Genomic DNA, 17004 nt, shown 5'->3' on the forward strand with positions numbered 1-17004 from the left:
AGAGAAAAAGGACAGTGCAGAACTACCTGCACATCACTTCTCACCAGGCACTGTGCTGTAATCCTGTGGTTTCTTATAGTTTGAGGGGTTTCTGTGATAGCACAGTAGATGTGCAGGCTCAGCAGTGATCCTCCCTCCAAAATCCATCCTATGTAAAACACGTTTGTATTTTTGTTGTTCCTTTGAACCAGGAATAGTGGCATGGTTGCCTCCTTCATTGCAGACTCGGTGTATGAAAGAAATGTCTTCTTTGTAATCCTTTGCAGTCCCAGACAACATCGTTATGAAGATCCTGGAGAAACGCCTAAATGCACCAGACTGCTTGGCCAAGGGCTGGGTGCTTCGTGGCTTCCCAAGGGACACAGAGCAGGCAGAGATGATGCAAAATGCATGTATTATTCCAAACAGGTAAGATATATATTTAGCACATCACGTACATTGCAAATAAAACTGTGGAGAGATACAGATCTTTACTTACATTCTTTAGGCAGCTGCAACTTCTTTGTTTATTCCGTCCATATCTAGAAAAGGGGTCTCAGTCCCAAAGAGCTGGAAATAGAGCATTGGCCTTACAAATCCTCCAGATGGCCAAACTGTGGAAGAGAGGAGAGGTTGTTCTGATAATATACCCGAGATGCTTTTAAAGGCAAACCATAAGACCATAAGAAATGGATTTAAGTTTGGATTACATCAGGAGGTATATTTTTATTTGCAGCAGGAGGGGGATCTACATCCTCTTGCTTTAGCATATGTGTGATGGAATATATTAGTGCTGTGAGGAGCTTGTTATCAGAGTTTGGGGTTTTGTGAAATAATTAAAGACAACATGAGAATTATATTTTATTTGAGCCATGAAAAATTGTTCAGAAATGCAATATAGGAGAAATGTGCATCAAAAGAGAACTTGTGTGACAGGCAGATACAGTGGGGTTACTCTTCACAGATGGTCCAAAGGTGGTGAGCATTTGAAATGTTGTTAGACTTATCTATGCTGAGTGGCTCTTCCATTCTGCTTCACGACTTCCTGGTTCGATCTGTACAACTAGATGACACGATGGCCACTACTATGGCACACAGTGGAAATATGTGGTCCTTATGCTTCTAAACTCTTGTTTTTATCTAAGAACCAATGGTGAAAAAAGCGTTTAAATTAGTGAAGGAATTCTTCCTGTATCTTCTCTGTGGCTGCCTTCATCATGAATACAGTGGAGAAAGAAGCTTAATAGCAATGCAAGTGACAGTTAAATAGCATTTCCCATGGATTATTCTTCATATTTACTTAAAAAGCAGATCCACAGTCTCTTGAACAAGTATCTGAGCACACAAGATCATTGTGAATGCTCAAGTGTGTGCAGGGTGTTCCTTTACAGGGCTGGGACCTCATCAAGTGAGAAAGAACAACTCATCATAAGATCTTCCACGCAGAAATTTTGCACTCACCCATTTCTTCAGCTTCCATTTTCTTTAAAGAGCGATGCACATTCAGATCTGAGATAAGAATTTGGCCCTTACTATTTTACACAGGGCTTGAAGTAGGGGACAAAAATAGGCATCATGCTACCTGATTGATTTTGGAGCTGTTATTTTCCATGCAGCTGAAGCAGTAGGTGTTTGAGGGAGAGAGGGTGATTATAAACAAAAGGACATATTGCAGCATAGGATAGCAGGGCAGTAATTCAGTTGCAGTTGTGATGCTAGTTATAAAACACTATCTGCAGAGGTGGTGTTTCTGACATCAGGAGAAAACACTGATAGAGTTATAGCCTTGAAATCAATCTGGGAATAGGATGCAGAAATCTATAAATCAGACACAGAACAATCTGCAAAGTCTCATTTTTAGGAGGACTCTGTTGATGAAATTAGATTAAAATAAATTTACATATATATCAAGTTTATTATTAAAATCTAGTCACATCAGTAAACAAAATTATTTGTGAAAGAGTATGTTACTCTGTGTTTTGAACTCAAAGTAGACCTCTTTGGCTGATCAGAACACAGAGTTATTGTCTGGTTGTCAAGTCATAAATCTATTCCTTAGAGCTAATAAATGGTTAGTGTTCAAATACTATGTTTTATCTGACTCCCACCTCATAAAGCTAGTACACATAATACTAAATTATACAGCATGGAGCAGGATCAGTCTCCTGACTCCTCCATCTTATGGAAAGAAAAACAAACCCAGTAATTGATGGTAGAAAAGAAGGAAAATAAAGTTATTTGAAAACAAACAAAATGGGCCATAAAGTTTGTTAAAATGTAACAATAAAAAAAACAAACTCATACTGAGTCAGCCACTGCATCCAAAGAACTGCCCTGGAACAAAAAGGACAAGAATTCATCTTCCACTGAAAGAAGAAGGTGTAAGGTTTGGTTTAAATTAGAATCTGCAGTAGAGCAAAGGCTGGCTTACAGGCTGGTGCAGGAAGATCTCCTTTGCATCAGAAAAAACTTGTCTACCAGAGAACTCCTCTTCCTGTGCTTAGAAAAGAGCCTTGTACTTCTTTCTGTGTTCTTCCCCACCAAGCAGTACTGCTTAAGTGGACAGGATCCTAATCGCATTGAACTGTGGCAGCCTTTAGGGCAAATAAGAAGCTGAATCCATTAGTGGTCTCACAGCTATCTAGTAAAAGAACAACATTAACCACTTGGTGACTGCGGTAAGTGGGATTCCAAGTACAATTACAGGTGAGCATCTGAAGCTCAGAACTTCTAACACGAGAGACTGAATGCAGTTCCTCATCCAAATGAGCAGAAATAGGCATTTTAGCTTTGTTCATTGTTAATGCTTGAATAATAACAACAGGAAATACGCAGCACAGCGCTGGGCAGTTCTAATATTAAGAAAACTCTACTTTCTATTTTGCAAACTCTTTTTTGTCTCTTTCTGCTCTCTCCCACATACAGATAAAACACAATTCAGCAGCAGAGATCTCATCTATTATTTTTCTTTCATTAGCTTCAGCTCATTCATGACCAGCTGTCTGCTGGTTCCTGGCCACTTTATGGCCACCAGCAGTTTACAGATACGCTGAGCCAGAGGTTCATCTGGACAACTACATCTAAAAACCCCCTTTTCTTGACTTCATAGCTTCTTCAACACATTGTACTTTGGGCCTTGACCAAGTAGGAATGGTTTTCACCATTTGGTGTCATATGAAAATGGTTCTCTTTTTTGGGTTATAAAAAGAAACAGTACTGACAATGCTGGTTCATTGTGATCTACTTGTAGTTCTTCTAGCTGGTCCTTTTCTATGACAGGACAACCAGAACTGCATTCAGCTTTCAACATAGTGCTGTGTACTGGATATCTATATATTTATAGGAGCACAAATATGTTTTCATTTTGTTTTTATCTCCATTAATAACCACTTAAATGCCTTTAAATGTTACTGCGATATATTTGGGGATAACGTCTTGTGAGTAGATTGTAGTAACTAGTAGCATTTCTTTCATTGAAAACATGCTGGACACTGACAAAGTGTAACTGATCTCACCTGAGTGTACAAACTCAGCAAGAAGGAATCTGAGGACCCTTTAACTCAAGATCTCTGCAGTTAAAATTATAGCCTAGTTTCTGTCAGAGTTCCCCTCAAGCTGATAAAACCACTCTTTCCATACGTTCCAGTGGGGGCTACTGCTAAAGGTGTCCTGAGATTCCATTTCCTCTGCTATGCCACTTCCTTTGTTTTTCTATCTATTTCTATCTATTCTGAATCTGGGGTCGATTGTTTCACATCTCAGTTTTGGTTAATTATGTTACAGTAGTACCTACAAACTTCATTGTTAGACAAATAACAACGTTGTCAGTTCCCATCTCATCTAATATGCAGAAAATTTGCTCAGTCATACACCATGCAGACAGATAAGGCTGGGGAGGGATGCTGAACTGGAGTGAGGATGTAGCAGGGCAATGAAACAAGTGTGCAATATACTTCAAATACCAACTTTTCTAATGCTAAAGGTTTTTCTTTCCCAGTGGAGAAAACAAACAGCAGTAGCTTCTCCAATACAAGTTTTCCAGTGCTGTTTTATTTGGTTTTCAAAAGGATGTGGCTGTATCTCCAATTATATGATCTTTTTACATAATAGATTTTAAGCTTCTTTTTCATCAGGCTACTAAGAACTTGTATCCAAACAGATTAGGATAATGAAGTTCCCCATTTCTAACGTAGCGTGTGTGAATATGTTGAGAACAAAAGGAAAGAATCAGAATGGGGGGGAAAAAAAAGATTTTTTTAAACTATTTGGTCTTTACATGGGGCTTTCATATTTCTGCAGCTGATCCCAGTGTGGATTAGGGATAATAAACAGCCTATTAATGGAGGCCTGAACTAGGAAATGGAGTTTGAATCAGCAGCAAAATTCAATGGCTGGCGAAGGTTAATAACTCCATTACTACCAGCTCTATTTTTTAGCCGTTTGAAGAGCTAGGTGTTAGCCTTATCTTACTCCTCATTAATTGAGCTAATAGAACCCCAGTGACCCTACCGTGCTGCCATTATCTGAGAGTTTACCAGACATGGACTGGAATACTTATCACTGAATATGTATTCCTCAGATTTCATTTTTTATATCAGAAATATTTTTGTTAAAGATTGGCTGTCTTCTGGCTCCTTTATTTTCCCTCTTCCCTTTCCTTCCTGCCTTCTGTAACAGCTACATATTTGGAAATTAAATGTAAATGACTCAATTAAAATCCTATCAAGCAACAAGCTAAGTCCCAAAATAGTTGCATCAAGGAAACATAACAGTGATTGAATTATTCTGACATGGAAAAATCTTACAGGGCATTTTTATAACTTTGGCCTAATTTAAATGATAGCTGCTTTGTATCTTTTTAGTTGTGTCTTTAATTGATGGCATGCAAAAACCTTATGAGTAACAAAGAAAAAATGCTGTAACAATATCTTATTTTCCCCTCATTTTCAAGGGAAAAATACAGGAAGATTGTTTGTTAATTAAGGTACTAAATCAGTACAGCACGATTTGCCTGCACCAGGGACCCAGAGAAACTGCATGCAAGTCCAAATGGCCTATGGCTTAATTTTAAAAGGAAGTAGTAAAAATAATGGGCAGATCAATTCCCTGTTTCAATCATTCTTGCTTTCTGTCTCTTCTGATTAGAAGGCAGCTCTCTCTCTTACCAGAGCTGTTTTCTGGTTGCTGGCTTGCTGACTGTTGTCTTCACTAATGCTAATTGGTTTCCTTTTTATTATCACTTCTCACATCAGTGCTCCCACCCCAGCTACTCTTGTCCTTCTCTTCTACATATTCAATGCCAAACAGACTGAGTGGTCTGGTAAAAATCTAAGGGGCAAGTCATTAGGAACTAAAAGGGCAGGACAGAGAGTCATTTACTTTTCTTTTCCTGTTCCATCTCTATTGCAAGAATTGTCAGCGAGCACTTCATAATAGGCAAAATGTCTTAGGGAAATGTAACTATGCCATTAACCTTATACATAACAGTTGTGCATGGAAAGGCACTCTTTGCTCTGGCATCTGGGCTCTATCCAGCTGTCACACCCACAGGTTACTTCATAGTGAATAACTGTGGGATGCTGCATTTGTTGTCACAAACATCGCTGCTTCTTTCTTACTCTGCTCCAGCAAAAATAAGAGGTATATTGGCTTCAGTTGTGGGAAGCAGGCATTAGTTTTAGAAGTTTCCTCTTCCAGGCTCCTTTTGATGGTTGGAGTTGGTTTGGTGAAGTCCTGGGCACAGCAATTAAGGAGATCTCTGATCTCAGCGAGCTTCCAAACCTCCAGGAAGAGAAAGAAGAAAAACTTCTACTTCTAAGCCAAGGGTTTCTTATTATTTTTTTAAGGACACAAAACCACATGCAGAATCCTTTCATTCTTTTTGCTGCAGAAAAAAGGGATGTTTTCCTGCAGTAGCTACCTCTTGCAAATGAAGAGACATTAGGAAACCTTGAAGACTCTCTAGCCTGATAAAATGTGTAGTCTGGGCTGCTTTTCATGTCTTTGGCAATTGTTGCAAGTGTTAGACAAGATAAACCAAACTAGAATAATCTCTGCATGGGAACAGATGCAGTCAAACTGGAAACACTGAGCTTAATATTATGCTTTCAGTCCTTCAGGTATGAAGCTGGAGGAACTAAACTGAGGGAGGAAACCTTCAGCTGTAATGGTGCAACAGAAGCTTAATATGCACTGCAGAAAAGAGCACATATTGATAAATCTAATGAGAGTTGTACATGCTTGAGAGCTGAGGATGGAGATGGTGTCTGAGGAAGCACAGGAGGACAAGGAGGGCTCTGCAGTGTTGTCAGGCATCTCAAATGGTTGATCTCTTACCATTTCCTTACTTCAGTGGCCTGGTGGCAAAAGTTGGCTGAATGTTATTCTGAATAGATGTAGAAAATTCACTGTTATGTCTGTACGTGCGGAAATCTGGTTTATGAAAGTCCCTTACAGTGTTTGCTGTCTGATTTTGCAGCAGGGCAGTTACATTAGAAAGGTACCTTACCTTTGAACTCTGTGATTGCTAAAATTCAGGAATATTGGGATAAAAACATAGGACAAGACTTTGTCAGCTGCCCTCCAGCTTAGAAGGCTCTTTGGATCTGAGCCTAATTGCAGAGTAAGCCATTACTCAGGTAGTGTGGCTGGCAGCATTGGGCCATGCGGAAATCCACAGGCAGAGCTGGCGTTATGCTGTTTTTGCTTAGATTCTCCATGTTGAAGATCTGGGAAGACAAGTGCATCAGTCTGTAGCAAATGTAATACGGCTTGAGTGATTAAAACTGTCAAGTAATATTGCATATTGAATGGAGACTAGTTTGTCATTACCATGAGGATTAGAAAGTGTAATCTTCATTAAAACATCCATGGATTTACTGCTGTTTGCCTTGGAACAAGATATTTGCTTAGAATTTTCTAGTTAGTAAATTTAGCAAGTGCAGGGCAATTTAGGAGAGCAGAGCTGAACAGTGTCACAGCTTATCCTGCAGGAGAGGTGTTGGAACGATCCCGTTAGCCTGACAGATGCAGTGGATCTAATTCTATTGGTCTGGATCGTGTGCGGTCACATAAATGTATTAATCACCATCACTTAAATTGGCTTCCCTTGTCTCAGCTGTAAGTGGAGACCCAGTGTTTCTGTGCTAAGGAAGGGTTATAATTTCTGTCCCTAACTCTGTTATGTTTACGTATTTGTGTATTGCTGAAGTCTGTCCTTTGTGAGGCCTGGAATACATCTTGGTTAAGGCCCTCATCTGTCCCACCGAAGTTTCTTTCTTCTCCTTTTCTAACAGATGCTGTATTTTTGAGCTCAGTAAGACCACTATTGAGCTATGCACATGGTCAGAATTAAAAAGAAATAGAAGATGGTATGGTAAGATTGTTTTGATAGGAATCCTGGTGAATATCCCATTGATGTGTACTGCCATGATGCAGAGAGGAATTAGTTCTATTGGTATAACTCGCAAAAGAATGACAAGTTAAAGTAAGAAAAAGCTGTTTGGTTTAACCTTCTCAGAAGTGCTGCTGATTTTGTGAGTGTAATTCAAACTGATTTTCTGGCCAAGTTTATAGGAAGAATTCCTCCTTATGTACTCACAGTAAAATCAAAGGATTTGTATTGGCTGTGAATTTGCCCCAAAGTTGAAGAAAACCAGAATAACAAAATCACGTGGCTTTTGAGCCCCATGAATCTTCTGGGCTTTCCAGGTTGACATATATTTTCCATGGCTGTGTTCCCAGTAGACTGCTGAACTGTCAGAGATAAGTCATGGGTAAGGCAAACTTGCTATAATTTTGTAACCCTAACCCTAACTGCCATGGATGAGAGTGCATTGGTGCAGCCAGAACAGGAGCAAGTCCTTGGCTTTCGTCCCAATAGATGTAACTACAGGAGAAATCTAGGACCAGATTCAGGACTTAAGGTCTCATCCTTCTTTATATTTGCCTTACAAGCATAGGAAGTTCAATCGTTACCACTTCCAAGTTGTTCTGTCTGCAAAAAGTTGAGAGTAGCTCCCTCTGATGTATCACACCTTGTGTTGTTTCAGTGCTAAGTGTAGGAAAGCTCAATATTCAGGCTGAAAATTTGTTTTTAGTTCCTGCCTTACCGAGAATTTCTGCAGCAGTTCCTAAGCATCCCCTTACCATTCCCCATCTTCCTTTCTCCCACCCCTACCTGACCCTGCCATAGATCTCAACGGTTGTTTTACCTTGTTGATGTTTTGTCTATATTTGCTTTAACCAGATGCCCCTCTTTGCATGCAGCACTGGGACTCATCCCCTCTCTCCTATCAACAATAATTAGCCTTGTAAGACTAATGGAAGAAATCGTGTCTAATTACCCTGTTGAAGGCCCAATTATGTTATTAACATTTGTGGGCTATAAGCTAATGATGAGGAGAGCCGCTCATTTGCATAGCATTAAGTTAATTGAGCTGGAAGCTATGGGGTGGATAGCGGCGATGATAGCAGGATTCTGTTACAGAATGGATAATGATGACCAGAGCAGGACGATTCACCTGACAGGTTTATTAATTAACAGCTATCTGATTACCTAAAAGAAATGGCAAGTGGCAGTCCTTCTGAAAGAAGCAGCAGTATTTCTTTTTACTGAATTATTCTGTATCACCGTTGATGTTCTGGGATGATTTATGGTAATGGCACTGTAAGTTCTTTCCTCGAAGCCCACCTAGAACTCATTTGGGTTCAGCCCCACACTGTTATGAAAATGCCCATTGAATGCCCCATAGTTCTCAATATGTCTTATTCCTGCCTAGTGCACCAAGTGGGGCTGTACCAGTGAGTTCATACAGTTCTGAGAAGGTATTTTGGGAATCCTTAATGATGATACAGTCCTCGAGTTTTGCCCCTGGAAGAGCTGTTTGGTTTGATTTTGTTATAGCACTTGTTGGCTGTGATGCTGGGAGGGATCCTCTGTTGTATCAGAGAGAAAATAACAATAAACTTTGAGCTTTTCAGATTTTCCTGGTACAAACAAAGCACAAGTGAAGGTGAGCACCCTTACTTTCAATTTATTTCTAGGTACAGAGAGCTGTGCAGTGTTGCTGGGCCTTTTAAGAAATGGGATATATTTTTTTTCATTATTATTATTTAAATCTGTAGGAAGTATAACGATCTGTCCTTTCCTTTCTGATTAGACGTCAGCTTGTCTTGTTCATTCCAAACACGTTGTAATTCACAACAGATTCAGACAGTCCTGTTCGAACTGCAATATCCTTTAGATGAAGAAAGCCCCACTCTGTTTAAAAGTTGCCTGCATTCATGATTCCAAGGGAGAGCTGAGCTACTTGCTACGCCGTTCTTCTTTCTTACAGATCCTCACCTTGGTTTCTGAAGGTACCCACATGTCAAATACACCTCCCAGTCAACATGTTCTTAGACTTTTTTATTTTCTACTACTTTAAAGGGCCCATTATTAAATCATGTGAACTCCAGCCCTTACCTACTGGCTGGGACACCGGTTCATCCTGGAATGTCCTCTGACCAGCTTTGTTCCCGGCGGAAAGGGAACACTGCTAGTTTTAACCTTCCAGAGAATGACCTTTTATCAGTCAGGATGGCACAATGATTAGCATTTCAATGGTAAGGGGTCTGTGAAGAGTAAGGACCTATGGTTAAAACACCATCACCATTACTGTGCTGTCAGAGAACCTACATTCATGCAGTCTCCCTTAGTTCTGGAACTGGAATTTGTTGGAGAACAAGGAGATAACGTTGCCTTCATCAGGTGTGATAAGGAGGCCAAAAGCTTAGTTTAGTAGATACTTAGAAACATTCATAAATCAGCACAGGCACATTTGGTCATAAGGAGAGGTGGAAAATCAAATATAAGGGACACAGTCTGGGAGAGCAGCTCCTGAGCTGACTACATCTGATCTGTTCCTACAACTAGCAGCTGCCAGCAAGGAGAGAGTCCCACTGTTAGCACTGACTGAGAGACAGTGACTGGCTGCAGAAACCTGTGTGATATGGAGCAAGCAAGGGCAAGATGTTTGTTCAGTATGTACAAGGAGCATCTTCTTTCTCCTCGCAGTGATGGCGCAGAGCCTGATCTCCACAATTGCATTAAAATTACCTAAAAAGGTTGCTCAGGAAACCTAGCACGATAAACGAGTGCTGGAATTTAAACCCTTAGTCCTCCTGCTCCTCATTATCTTTCTGTAATCACTAACCCATACAGTCAGTGTTGGATAGAAATATCTTTACTGTACAAATTAGTTTTTCTGTAAGGCATTGTGCAGTTCACTACAGTGCCTGGCTGTATAAAATAGACAAACGCAGCATCAAGCCAAGATCCAATAGATGAGGAATTATGTATTTAATTCAGAGTTCTGTATGGAGTGCTCATAAAAGCTTGATCATGATAGAGGGGCCAATAAACATTTGGGAACATAAATATTTCTGTAGGAAATGGCTTTGTGAAACATTTAGTTGTTGAGTAATAAGAAGAACAGAGAAAATCAGAGGAGCAGAAATCTCTAGGTACTAATCTGATGGGTTATATATGTTACAATGATAATAATGCTGAAAGGTTTTGGGTTTTTTTTGGTTTTTTTTTTGTTTTTTTTTTTGTTGTTTTTTTTTATGGGACCGGTATCAACAAACACATTGAGTCCTGCACTTTCTACTAACATCTTCCTCTGTTTGATGCCCCACTTTCTGTCTCAGGTACTCTAAAAGTCAGCTTTAAACCTAGGAAAGCAGTGGGTGAGACCTAGGAGTGCTGAGCTACTGTGAAAGCAACCTGTAAGTTCTCTGAATCTACAAGTGCTTTGAGCAGGCAGAGCAAAGCCTTGGAATCTCAGGCTCACCCAGTCCCACCCAGCAACTCTGCTGTTCAAACGAAGCCTCTGTCAGAGGGACCTAGAGGGATGTGGTTGCAGATCTGGTGGCAGCTTCTACCAAGAGACAACCAGGAGCAAACTGGGTGTGGGCTGGAGCAGGTACTGGAGGAGCTTTGCAGGTGGGTGTTGGCACCCTTCAGCAGCAGAAGGTGATGGAGCTGGGGGAACAAATCTGATCACACAGCCCACAGATTGCAGAGGGGTGGGCAGCGTTTGTGGTCAGGGATGGGCTGTGAGTGGACGTGTAACTACCTGAGGATTCAGGGAATATAATGCTTGCAGGCTCCCTGTCATTTGGCTTTTTGGGAACATCCATTACTTGAGTGTTTAGGCATCAATCCAGACCGAAGACATGAGGGAATATGTTTTTAGTAAATCACACATAAAGTATTTTAAACGATCAAATGGTAGAACAAACACTATGGCAACACGGCCAGTGCCTCTGTCAGTGTGTAGGCTCAAAAGTAAGAGAACCAGTAAGAAAACCAATATAGGAATGGCTGGCTAACCAGGTGAGAAGCGATGCTTTGGCTGCAAGGATTTTTGAGGGCTATAGAAAAAAATAGAATAAGATTAGAAAATATTTGTCCACCCTTGATGACAGATGTGTGAGAAGATGTTATCATTTGCTGCCTCTCTTTTTCCCTCTGAAAACAGCAGCAGCAATGAGCTGGCAGGCACAGTGAAATGCAGTTAGCAAAAGTAATGGGAGTTGAAAGTTTGACCTTTTGTGATGGAAATTTGATATGAAAAAAGGGTCTTTTGATAATTTCTCTACCCAATCAGATATTGGAGATGTCTTGATCCCGCTTCCTCATTTGCATGCTGACTGATCTCATTTGAAACCCCAATCATTCAGAAATATTGGGACGTCAACAGAAATGTTACAAGCAAGGAGCCGTTTTATCTGAAAGGTCTGCAGGATGTCATCTCTTGTTTTTCACTCCAGTGGCCTGATCTCTTCTTCATGATTCCATGTTTTTATTGGCAGGATAAGTTGAACATATTGAAATGCAAATCGCCCTTTCCACATTGAACCAAAATAGAGAAGTTTTTTTTTTTCCTGTATGATTGAGTGTATCCGAGGCACTTCAAAAGCAACAAAGAAAATACTTTCTGCTGGATTTCGTGACATTGCCAAGTTTTGACGTTTCCTGTTAGTAATCACGAGCAGAACCTGGTTTCTGGGCCCCCATCTCACCTCTGCTTTTCCCCCATCATAAAGCCCACACTGATGCAGTTCACTGTTTCTGGCACAAAGCTGTGAGGTCCTCCCATTTCTCTTCATGGGCTTGCACACAAATGCTGTCCTCAATGTATTTAATAGTCTTTCTGATACTGTATATTCTATATTAATCCAACAGTGGCATAATTCAAAGCCCATCAATATCGCATACTGACTTTAAGCAGTGTTAACAGATTCTTGATCCTGGGCACTGCCCACTCGAGTGAGTTTAATCTCACAAAGAATTTAACCTTTTTATTTTCTAGAGCAGGCAGTTCACAACATGGTAGGTTAATGGCATGTTCTTATACTGTGCAGCTGGAATCAACCTTCCCTTATTTCAGAGAATGCCTATTAATGTCTTATGCCAAAATACTGCATTTGTTAACCCAGAAGCTAAGAACAAATGAACAATATACAATAGTTCAAAATAAAGAAAGTGATTTTGTCAGGAACTTTATAAGAGACATTTGGCTTTCTAGAGAAAAATCAATGCTCACTGGCTGTAAATCTTTTGCCTTGTGCTGGTGAATGCCTGCACTGGACTGCAGAAGTGCTCTGCTTTTCCACCTTGGTTTAGCTTTTACTCAGAACAGAATGATGCCAGCAGAAGTGAAGGACAGAGATGGATGTTATTAGTTTAATGTTGTGGTACTTGGCTGGGGGATGGTTTGTCACTGGAATGCCAATGGAAGCTGGCACTTTTTAAAGAGTAATCCTGTGCACCATCTCTTGGCTGTCCCTCCCTAACAAAACCTTTCTTAAAATGGAGTGGTTTGTAGAGTTTTGCTTTTGGCAGATCAACTCACATCCTTGGGTTCTCTGGAGCCCATAGGTTCCAAGAGGGGACTCAGTGCCCTTACTGTAGTGTGTGACAGGGAGAGACAGTGCAGGAGAGAGGGCATGGGTGGACTGGATGGTCAGCTTTACATAATAGGATGTTTTGAACATCATTTATGTGGTATTCATACAGTGCTTTGAAAGGTAAAGCTCTAAATTAATCAGGAGGTCAAAAATTACCATGGTCTTCCTCAGGTGGGTGACAATACGTCTGGTGAGGGACCTGTAGAAGTTCAGTCTGCAGTTCTGGGCTGCAGAAGTAGTGCATTAACCCAACTTGTTCTTTATTCAATAGATTTCAAGGTCTGACTGTAGTGTAGTGCATCTATTTGTGGTATTCATCTTCCCCCAGTTACTCCAGCTGTAGTTCTGGGTGCTGGTTGGGGTCTTCCCTGACTGAGAAATGCAGCTGTGGGTGATTGAGGACAGGAGCACCATGACTGACAGGTGGGCCTCTTCCATCAAACCCCTCGTTCAGCCAGCAAAGAGTGCTTTGTGGGATGGCTGTAATGGTAAACCTCCAGTTCTTTGGGCAATAAAGGTAAACCTCCTTTTCTTTGGGCAATAGACTAAAGCTGTTGGTATGAACCCCGAGCGCAGCTCTGCGTTAGACACTGAGTGTTTTCCCAGGTGGGAAAGCAGCCTCCTTCATCTCTCAGTATTATAGAATATCGAACCACAGAAGTTAAAACATGCTGTGTTATTCTCAATAGCTGCAGCAATTGAACTCCTCCCTGCTGGATTTTTTTTGGAATATATGTCTCTCTCCACCTATTTCTGTTGCTCTTCAGCTCTGAGAACAAAAACGCAGCTTAGTTTACCAATATTTTCTCTGTGCTGAAGTCAGCATAGAATATTAGTGTCCAAAAAGTTGTAAAACAAAAGACTATCATATGTTGCACCTTTTAATCATGTAATTGCTGAGTGACATTTAACTCTGCGGCTTTAAGTTTCTCCTTTGTCAGCCAGCCTTCTCCTCCTGCCCCTCTCGTCCCCTCCTCTCGAGGCAGCCTGCTTTTGCAGAGTAGTGCTTTAACTACACTGAAGTTTGGCTGGGCTTCTACATATTACAGCAGCAACACGAAAGCAAACAATTGAAGTATTTGAGAACAATGAAATATGTATGGCTATCTGTGACAGCCCTATAAAGCAGAGCAATTAGCCGCGTAATCCGAGAAAGCCAAAGCGCCCGGCAGCCCACGGTTCCCTATTAGTTAAATGCTTTTTGTACGTCCTTCTCCCATCAAATCAACTAACACTTCCTTTAATTGGTTCATGAATTATACAGCTTGGCTGCATTATAATTTAATCACCAGTAAACATTCCTGGGGCCCGCTGTAAAGCGTATAGCGCTCATTAATTCCTTAATTTCAGCAGATGGAAGGGGAGATCGGATGAACGGTGGCAGTACAGAGCGCCTTGGGCAATGGAAGAAGGAAAAAAAGGTGGGGGGCCGTTTAGGTTTTTTAAGGGCTGTCAGAAACTCAATCTGTGAGCTGTCAGCAGCTTGGACCTGCTTCCCCCCCACCTCCCCCTGCCTTCACCCCACCTACCGCTGCAAGTGACTGACGGATTCATATGGAGCCTTGTCAACCCGTCTTTAAACATCAAGCCAGCGGGTAAACCAAGCCCAATGTAAATTAATTCTTGTCTTACGGGCCCCCCTTTCTCTGTCCCCATGAATATTTCATGGCGGGCAGCATAAATATTAATTCTAATAGCTCTGCACAGTGGTTATTATTTCTGTTTTATGACAAATATTCATAAAATATTCAGGACCCTTTTTTAGAACATTTACACACTTGATTGTGAAATTTTCCAGCTTCCTGGGGACACAGTAAACATATTGGGGTTCTCTTGATGGACTTTTTTCTCTCTTAATTAATACTACGCCGCATTAATATTTAATCAGATTTAGTTTTCTTTTCCCCAGAAGTGAACCCTATTACATTTGAGGATTTATTTGACAGTATTTAAACAGGGAATTTTTATTCCCTATTATGAAATTGGTTTCCTTTGACACACATATAAAATGACACATAATAATCCATTCTTTTATTCCCTCCCCTTGCCCCCATATCGTACACTTTTTGGTGTCGGTTCTTTATCTCCTGGACCAAATATCCTGCCAGCAACAAAAGTTTGTGTTTAAATGATGGAGTGGGGGGACTCCGATGTAGCTTCTTATGAGAATGCTTAAGATTAAACATCATTTGCTATCAAATTGATTCCGTTTATTTAAAAGGAAGAAAAAGGTAAGGGAGAAAATTATAAGGAGGAAAAGTGCTTTTTAGAAGCAGTTGGTAGCAGAGAAAAGCTGCAGACAGGCAGCGAAGGCATCGCTTCTGATACGAGTTTCCAAGTGCTTAACCCCGGAGTTAAAATTTGCTCAGCAGAATGTAATTAATGCAGGGAGGGCTGCAGGCATCTGAGGAAATGGGACCGTGCTGGGGGAGTGGATTCAGGCTCCCAACCATGGGCCTCCGGGGCTGCAGAGGCTTTCGATTATCGGAGACGGATCTGACTAACGTTATGGATGGTGGGAATCGTGGCAGCCACATTACTCCAAGGCAGTGCTGGCTGCCATCTTATTCTGTGATTCATAAAGCACCGCTGGAATGAACTCCAGGCGGAACGCAAAGATGCTCGAATAACAGCTGAGAGTAAGGAGGGGGCAGAGAATGAAAATGGAGAAACGTAAAGCAGATTTGAGTGGATGCAAACCACTTAATGTATACAGAAATAGTTAATATTGCTTTCTGATGAGAAGCTTTAAAAACGCATGGAAGCTCCTTGTATGAAAGCATTTGCTCTGAACACGTGTGCTTTTCACTCTGCTCATGTAGCATTTGTGCTGCCAGCAGCTCGTCTTGTGTGGGATGGCTTTGGGTGAACATCTGCACGATGCTGGAGCAGCTCCTCTGCTATTTCCCTGCTGAATACCCAGCCCATGGTTCTGCCTTGCAAGGCTGTGCCTGCTCCTGTGGGGTGAACCATGTGGCACCTGCAGAGACACTGTGATGGCTGCAGGGTGGGCTGCCTAGGGACCCCATCCCTGCGGCTGTCGGAGGCTGAGCACATTTAACTGCTGGGTGGAGGGAACCTCATGGGGTCATTGCTTCATACTGTCAGCAAAGAGAACATCTGCAGCTCCAAAGGATGATGTTCATCTCACTCCCCTGGCCAGAAGCCACGTCTTGGGAATTGTGGCCCACTTAGCTGCCTTTCGGAGTTATCCTGCAGAAACGCATCCATTTGAAAAGGAAGATCCTATGCCTGGAAATAGCTTGCTGTCAAGTGAGTCATTGTAGGAGCTCAACAAGGAAACGTTTGTGCTGATTAACCTGTGCTTTAGTCTTTATGCAGTGTATTTTCCCTCGTGGTCCAAACCTAGAGGGTGAAATTACTTCCCAAAATAGAACTAAGCATCCTTCATCAGAAGAGATCCTGGAACTTGAAAGACATTGCTGAATAAAACCTCCCAACACCTCCATCCATAAATAAGAGATAAAGTTCATTTCATCCACTGCAGAGAGATGCAAAAGCAGTATTTAGGGTAGGAGGTAAACTTAAGATCCACGTTCAGTCAGTAGTTCAGCCTTAGAAGATCATTTGTAGTCTGGTCACCCAGGGGCAGAATAGCTGGTTTATGGCTACACTGAGCAGAAGCTGAACAAGACTGGGGAAGAGGTAAGTGGGATCTACGTAACCAGTTTCTATGAGGGTGTTTGGAGATGCAGAATGTAATTATGGAATAAATAGGGTGTGCACAGTTGTGTGCACGGGCTCTTGAGAGGTGACTTAGCCAAGGTTTCAGGTTCAAGGTGTGTGTGTACTACAGGAAAGGGAACATTCTAAAGGGAACTGCTTGATCCAAGCCTGGCATCAATAAAGACAAGGTGACTGGGGTTTTAGCTGAAAGGAGTCACTTGGATTCTAATCTGAACCTGTTTTTCCCTCTCAGGTTGAACCACTAACTTGATCTGCCGTATTGTTGTGAAAACTCAGTGGTGCTACCCAAGAAAAGCACCTCTTTGCAGTGCAGATTTTACTTGTACCTTGACAGAACCTGCTGCCTTACCCCTGCTTTGC

General features: G+C 41.4%; 1 protein-coding gene across 18 annotated transcripts in view; it reads left to right on the forward strand.

Annotated features, from left to right (window-relative positions):
* Positions 1-17004, forward strand: part of AK8 (adenylate kinase 8) — a 72034-nt gene that overhangs the window by 38805 nt on the left and 16225 nt on the right. For 7 of the 18 annotated variants that reach the window (XM_085521241.1, XM_085521240.1, XM_085521243.1 and 4 more), the window contains 2 exons: positions 267-408; positions 14287-14357. In XM_085521241.1, the coding sequence (XP_085377367.1) occupies positions 267-408; positions 14287-14357 (213 nt within the window). The other 11 variants (XM_015879182.3, XM_085521244.1, XM_085521242.1 and 8 more) reach the window with 7 other exon arrangements.

The sequence above is a fragment of the Coturnix japonica genome, chromosome 21, assembly GCF_054131305.1.
Source record: "Coturnix japonica strain WE chromosome 21, WE-NBRP24, whole genome shotgun sequence".
In the NCBI taxonomy this organism is placed as follows: domain Eukaryota; kingdom Metazoa; phylum Chordata; class Aves; order Galliformes; family Phasianidae; genus Coturnix; species Coturnix japonica.